Here is a 7,500-nt window from a genome sequence, read left to right as displayed (position 1 = left end):
GATTATGAAAATGGTCATGATTATTATGAACATCTCTCGGAAGGAAACATCACTCTAACAGTGTACAAGAGTTCTTTCATGTAATTTACTTTGACTGATGAAGTTTGGTTGGGGAGGGTGGGTCGCCAAGGCCCTAAACTCGTGTCCATTATATAGTAAAGGGCTCCTGTTGTGGCATATCGACTCCAGGCCGCAAGCCACCGGCTTCTCACCAAGACATATAGTTCAGAAAGGCACTCTGTACAAGAGATGAAACAGTGAAATTTTATACCATGTTTTTACACATATACTTGTTCAGGTTAAATGAGTTAGTGCCCCCACTCCCCACGGGATTTCTACGAAAACATTGAAGTCACTTACGAAAGTAGTTGCATTGTGCAAAAACGTTGTTTATTCGAGAATGCTTTTTGCTTTTCTTTAGAAAAGTGGCTTTCGCTGGAAACCGATATCTCTTAGGATAAGATGATATACCTTCCAGGTATAAGTCAAATCAGTATATGATAAAACAGTGGATAACGTAAAAAGATGCATTCTGATTGGCTACTAAAACTCCGAATGTTCTTTGCTATTCATTTCCAAGCAACTCTTGTGGGACTTGTGCCAAAAATATTGCAATCGTTACAGGAATAAATGAGTTTAACTCGTCTTTGTGTGCTGCATTATCTCACTAGCTAATTCCGCAAGGGTGAATAGCTTTTAATTATTTATAGCAGCAAGGACCAAGCAACAACCTTAGTAATGGGAGGTAGACTACGATGTCAGAGAGAAGAAGAGAAGGCCCCAGGACTGAATTTGTGCATTAATCATTAATGACGACCTGAAAATCCTAAATTTATCAAAACGTTCTAAAGACTCAGTTCTTTAACTAGTTGCAACATTTGCATTTCCATAACTACAGCGCCTACAACTCCACATCCTCCATTGAGAAGTAGCTTTGTCTTACTTGCCTCACTGTGTTGCCTAGTAGTGGACAATCTCACAGTATTCAAAGGGTGAGGACTCAAATCTGCATTACAAAAGAGAAATTTTTCCTTTTAACCCACGCTCGCGATAAATTTCCTCCAACATTTCAGTTGAAGAAAAGTTTTCTAAGCTGTCACACATTAATGCTTTCTTCATGAGGATTCTGTCCCCTTCAAATAAATCTGCTGATTATTCTATCTATGTTCGGTAGTATAACGGATGTCTCTTGCACTTATATAGGGATGCCACTCGCCGTCGTCGTGATAGTACACTTGAGTGTACTCAGAGTTTACCGCAAAGATCTCTGGACCTCTTACTTGAGGAATGTTATCTAACCAAGAGGCCACTTGAACAACGCCTCCGTAAGCACAGCGGTCTATGTTGAGGTAGTAGTGCATCCCTTAAAGAAAAGAGGAAAGAAATGAGTCAGTGCAGCTATTACTTTGAATATAAAAAGAGTTTCCTTCCCCATTCATCTTGATTAAGGAAGACTTAAAATTGTTTAAGAATAACAACTTGACTCTTCCTCTCGCTTCGTCCTTGGAAACACGTGTGCCCACTTAGAAAAACATGGTCCGCAAGGCACCTTTTGTTGGAAAGATCGATTTTCTAGCTTTTGTTTTAACCCAAACAAGTCATAGAATGACTGATAAGTGGGCGAGATAGCCCCTGACATAGAGTTCACATCTTAGCACCATAGCTTTATCCTAATCATCCATATAGTGCATTCGTCTTACTGTGAAGTCAACTGTCTTATAGAGAACATTTCAAAACACTGCTGGTCTAGACAGTTCCATCAACTATGGGAATCCCATTTTGGTGACTTCCACATTACAATGCGATTATTTTTTTCGAGGTTCACCCTCACAAAGCAGATGAATCCGATTACAGAAAAAGAGCAATCAGATTCCCTATAACTTCTTTGTTATCTTAACTTGGCTCAGTCCTGAGCACAGGTCGTTACAACTGAACAAAAGCGAATGATATTTCGTTGCTTGAAATGTGGTTAGGTAATTTCATGAACGCATGATCAGCAGCAGTGCTCTGATCACAACTTAAGGCATTGTAATGTGTGCCATTGTGAGAAATCTCCCTTTTGATGATTTTTGTTTTATAACCTCAGAATACACTATTCTATTTTATTTTCTGTTCGTTTTTTGTTGTTCTGGGTCTTAAAGAACGAATTAGTCAAGATTAAATTTTAAAATACCTGGACGATCCATGGCTTCAAATGTCAAACCCAGTTTGTTTCTCAACTTCTTCCAATCAAACTCTATTCCATTTACCTTTGGCGTCTAAAGCAATGGATTATGATGTAGATAACACTGTTAATCATCGAATAAAGCAGCTTCAGATTCCTGATCTGCCATCATTTAACCCTTTATTTCCCAGAAGTGATGAGCATATAACTTCTCCAAACGATATCCATACATTATCCAGCAAAAAAGGTAATGAGAATACTCAAACTTATCAGATAGAAGTAGTTATCTTGATCTAACACCAAATTCTCTTACTTAATTTACAAGGAAATATGTAGCAGTTAAGAGAGAGAATTAAGAATCAGAATCTAATGGGTTAAGAGGTGATGAACTACAAAACTGTATCCCCCAAAACGCCCTGATACCCAAGAAGACTCTTTTTCAGATCCCTTCCTTTGTTTGGGATTCCACGAGGGTGCCGAAATGGCCAATCCTGTGCCGCAAATATGGCTTCACCTACCGTTGAATGGTACACTATTCCCAGAACTTAAAGGAGAATTACGCTTCGGAAACCAAAAACATTTTCATCCCCACCATTAAAAAGCGTATCTAATATTTACCACTTTTTGCGTCTAGAGATTCCTAAGACTAACCTAACAATTTGAAAATTGTCTTCACAGATGAGGCAACATCGCGTTTTTTTCTGTATTAATGATCTGTTGTCGTCTTTACCGAACAAAAATATCTTTGCTCTGCGAAATTATCGTGCCACGAGGCATTTATTCAAAGATTAACTGCACGTATCGTACCTGTCTGTCAAATGTCTTGTAAACAAACGAAAGCTTATGGCCTGGTATACAGCCACAGTTACAATACCAGTAGCGAAGCTTAGTTCCGCGGGTGAAGTGCTGATACCGAAAGATCACAATCCCAACGAGGAGAATAACCACCACAATTTTCCAAAAGAGTGCTGAGACAAAAAATAATCATAAAACAACATTCATTACCTGTTGCAATGCATCTATCAAAACAACAACAAAGTCTGAACTCGAGCCAAGTGACCCCACCAGCCGGAACTTATCCCAGTTCCCTTGTCATGAAGCGACTAAGAGTATCACCACACCCCCATGGACGGGGTGCCAGTCCATCGCAAGGGTACCCCCAGCGTTTCATCAGGCTTCCCTGACGATTTTCTTACAAAGTGTCTAGTTACTTCTAGTACATTTGTAAGGTGTTCGACCCCCCTCAACCTCCCCTCCCCTCCCTTCCCGGTACCCATGTATACTTCAGCTGGGTGGAGAGAGGCACTGTGAGAGTAAAGTGTCTTGAACAAGAACACAACATTGACTCAGTTAGGTCTCGAACCCAGACCTCTCTACCCTGACTCCAGCAGACTAACTGTTGGGGAACCGCGTCTCCCACACGGATAAAACGAGAGCCACACAATGAAAACAAATCAGAACCGACAGAATCGCAACCTTGTACAGGTGCAATTAGATTCTAATGGTCATGACTGTAATGACGATGATTATAGGAATTTCCAATTCTTATAATCATTTTGTGCCGTTTCTTATCTGACCCCGGTTGTTGAAAGTTTGGATAATGCTATCCACTGGATAAATCGGTATCCGTTGTATAGCGCAGTACGTTTTCTTGGCAGTTATCCTCTGGATCGCGATTTATCCGTTGAATAGCGTTATCCACACTTTGAACGACTGGGCCCTGGAGTTCTGTACCTAGGTCACTCCTCACAACTCTCAATTGTAGACTCCACACCCTTTAACTTAACGAAGTTTGTGTAGAGTGACATATTGACAACAACTTGTTTCCTAAACGACGTTTGTCAATGTGTGGATTTTGGTGCTAAACTATTTCCCTTTTTCTTTTCCACAAGCTGTTTTTGTTCTTTCTTCTATCTCTCTTTGCTTCTTAATTTATGTTACAATTTCGTAAAATCAAGGAGCCATTAACTTTTCATAATAAGGGTGGATTAATACACCGACAAGTGGATAGCAATGGCGTGCCACGAAACAGGTGAAAAGTATCTCAGTGTTTGCATCTACCTGCTCTGGAGTACCAATAATGGAACATGCCGCATTCTCCAAAAGATTGTTCATAAAGGAACAATACAGCTGCAAGAAGCAGAACAGCTACGGGCAATTTCCAGTGGAGTCCTGAAGATGAAAACAAACGATTATAAGTACAACCCATGTTATTACGTTTTTAGTAATTAAAGAAACAGCATCAGACAGTGCTTTTCAAGCTGCTAATTAAGCCATCTTCTATAGCGTTGTGAACCGAATACTACACGCGTTACTATTGGTCGTTATAATCGTCATAATCTAGCTATCAGAGTGCCAACCTTTGTTCAGCTTTGGTTTTACTACCCTATCGAAAAGGGCTTTAAACTCCAATTGAAGCCTAATTACCGCTCGCAGACTTGTCGGGAGGGACAGTCTCCTCTTTTGAATTCAGTTTGTCTATTCCTCGTGACAAACTGACTCCTACTTCTTTCAGTTTCAAGTGATCTTCTTTAACGGAGATTAGACCACTCTCCAAAGCAGCATGTTTCGCTTCAAGTTTACTGAAATCGTCGGCAAATCGCTCTCTCAAATTGTGAAGGGTGTTCATCAGACCCTCGTGGCCTTGTTTCCAGGATTCTTTATTTTCGTCAACAGATGTAGATAATACTGCCATTTCATCTTGAACAAGCTTTAACACGTCACTGATAATCTGTTGTCCGAAACACATGTCCATCCTTTAAACAATAAGAAGATATATTCGTTGGATTGGCTCACAATTTACGAGTTAAAGTTTTGAGTGATGGCTATATAAGAGACAAGAATCCAAAACAATTAGGCCCAGTAAATAATAAAACTTGTTATAACCTCGCATTAATTTTTGTGCGATTCTATTTACTACTTTATATCACGTGGTACAAAATCATTGGAGTGTTATCACCCAATAACCCCTACTTCCTTAGAAAAGAAACAAAGCCAGCAGAAAAAAAAGCCAGTTCTGATGGGGAAAAACAAACTCGTTTTGAGGAGTCCAGTAATAGTGACATTAAAACTCTAAAGTGCACTCCTAAATAGAGAATTTGATTAAGGTTGAGTGGAGGTCTGGATTGAGCCACAAATACATCAATAACATTCAGTGATTATGTGTCATCAAATGGAAGGCTATTAAATGGTATTCTTTCCATTTGTAGCTGTATCAGGGCTATTCTAACTTACAAAAAGGGCCAACGTCTTTGCTAGGCTTTCAGAACCGAAGGTAATTTTCACAAAAAGAGTTTTGAAAAATAAACTTGATGATCAAAATGATAAAAACAGTTATTGAACTCTGTTATTGAAAAACATTGTAACATGTCACTACCTGACGGATAAATTATCCTCGAAAGCCAAAGGCTGAGGCAAACAATTTGTGTGCCCACCCTCAACAAATCCCAAAATTTTGTCAAACCCAGTCTCAACTAAAATGTTCCTAAATGTCACCTACCTCTGTTTCTCCACTCTTGTAAGTCCTTCAAAACAGCTTCTTCTGATGCTTCAGATAGGTTCAGTCTTGTGATCAGTTTTTCCATAAGCTGAAAACAGTTCTGGTAATAAGCTTCAGTCCAAGTTGCAAACTTATAATGTCCCCATTCATTACGAACCCAATCACGTACATCACTTGCGATAATGTCAATTCCATGACATACAAAGTTTGGTGCTACACATAAAATAGAGAGTGCTGCAGATAAATCCAATGTTTCATCAAAACCTGTGAAACCCGACATGAATGGCTTCACAAACAGTTTTGCTAATGACAGTTCATCTTTAACACAGTAATCATAGCTGTGGTAAGATGATTGTGTTGCATTGTTGTTGATGTTCACATAATTAAGGCGCACAGTAGAAGGTGGAAGGCTTCTATGATGAGAAGACAATGTTTGTGAATGAATACATGTTGGTGCAAGAACCATGTTCTGATACAGCTGATGCATTTCTTGCCTAATGACACTCCTCATTGCAGGTGTAAGAACTTTTGAAAGGCAAATTCCAACCACAAGCCATCGCTTTTCCTCAGCCCTTAGCATATCCATGGTGGCATAACAAGATTAAGTCTGCCAACTTAGCATTCCCTGCTAGAAACAATTAAAGCAGATCTGATTAAGTTTAATCTTTTTTCCTCAGATTCTTGCACTCTCACATTTTCACAGAAAATTCCCTGGATGTAGATGTATAAGTAGGAACAACGAAGCCTTAGCGTATACAGTAAGTGAATAAATCTTCTAATTTAGATAATTCATGACAATGCAGGCATGGTTCACGATCGCTTACTTAATTCCGGGCTCAGTTTCTCCGAAATACATCCTTTGCCCTCAAGAACATCACATGAACCTGAATGTGCAAATCATTCAATTTACCCATAGCTAAGTTGTTTAGCTTTTTATCCTAGAAGAACTTTCAAAGTGACAGGTATTATTCTCCTATAAGAATTATTTCTACTTCCAGCCGTTTTTTCTTTTACGTTGTTCAACACCTTGTGCATGAAAAATTGCAAGTCTTCTGTATAATGTTATAAATGGAGAGAGTAACTTTGTCAGCAGCAATTACTTGGCTTTCGTTTAGATCGGGTGGAACACGTTCTTTTCTTAGAGCACAACTTACTTTACACACGACATGATTTTCGTTTTGTCTACTACAACAAGGGGTCAACAGACATTCAGACTTACATGCGGAACAATATTGTTTGACTTCGCAGGATACAACGAAATAATCTTTCTGCAGCTTCCAAATAAGCCCATAACATTTCCGATTTGTCGGCCACTCTCCGCAGATCAAGAAAATGTCACTTTATGTAATGCATTTACCGGCAAGCTCTGACGGCAAATAAGACTTGCCACCATACTATTTTGTTTAAAAGTAATGTTCTTTTCAAAAGCCATTGATGTACTCAAAACACGCAATTCTCAAGCGATGGAAAACCACTACTCTTTGATTGTTTCTATGCATGCTGAGGAAACCTTGATGTTTTGTCTCAAGCTGAAAAGATCTCCAGGCTATATCTAACGCATTTCGCGAAAATACTGGGTCAAAGAGTACTTTGATCTCGCTTTTAGTGCTTTCGTGAAAAGAGTCTCCTTCGTCGTTTATATAGCTCCCTATCTGCCTAATTTCTCACGAAAAGCTCGTCAATAAGCATTAAAAAGTCGTGGAATAACGATGACATACCTGACAAATGCCAGAAGATTTTAGACGAACACTTCACTGAACAAATGACCGTTTGGCATTAAAAACGGAGTCCATCTGCTTGACCATAATCAATAAACCTTTCTTTTCAGTTTTAGTTC

The 7,500-nt window shown here is 39.1% G+C and overlaps 1 protein-coding gene across 1 annotated transcript in view; it reads right to left on the bottom strand.

Moving 5' to 3' along the window:
* Positions 1-368: 368 nt before the first annotated feature.
* LOC113675692 (uncharacterized) overlaps positions 369-7,500 on the bottom strand; it is a 7,297-nt gene continuing 165 nt past the window's right edge. Inside the window, exons 1-8 of the mRNA XM_089204190.1 lie at positions 7,382-7,500; positions 5,664-6,291; positions 4,968-4,989; positions 4,592-4,920; positions 4,226-4,336; positions 2,972-3,132; positions 2,174-2,258; positions 369-1,363 (exon numbers count right to left, since the gene is read on the bottom strand). The exon at positions 7,382-7,500 is cut by the window's right edge and continues 165 nt beyond it. Coding sequence (XP_089060316.1) covers positions 1,158-1,363; positions 2,174-2,258; positions 2,972-3,132; positions 4,226-4,336; positions 4,592-4,920; positions 4,968-4,989; positions 5,664-6,249 — 1,500 coding nt within the window. The 5' untranslated portion in view covers positions 6,250-6,291; positions 7,382-7,500 and the 3' untranslated portion in view covers positions 369-1,157. The remainder of the gene's footprint in view (positions 1,364-2,173; positions 2,259-2,971; positions 3,133-4,225; positions 4,337-4,591; positions 4,921-4,967; positions 4,990-5,663; positions 6,292-7,381) is intronic.

The sequence above is a fragment of the Pocillopora damicornis genome, chromosome 4 (genome assembly GCF_964200805.1).
Source record: "Pocillopora damicornis chromosome 4, jaPocDami1.2, whole genome shotgun sequence".
NCBI lineage: Eukaryota > Metazoa > Cnidaria > Anthozoa > Scleractinia > Pocilloporidae > Pocillopora > Pocillopora damicornis.
This window is presented reverse-complemented; position numbering and strand designations above follow the sequence as displayed.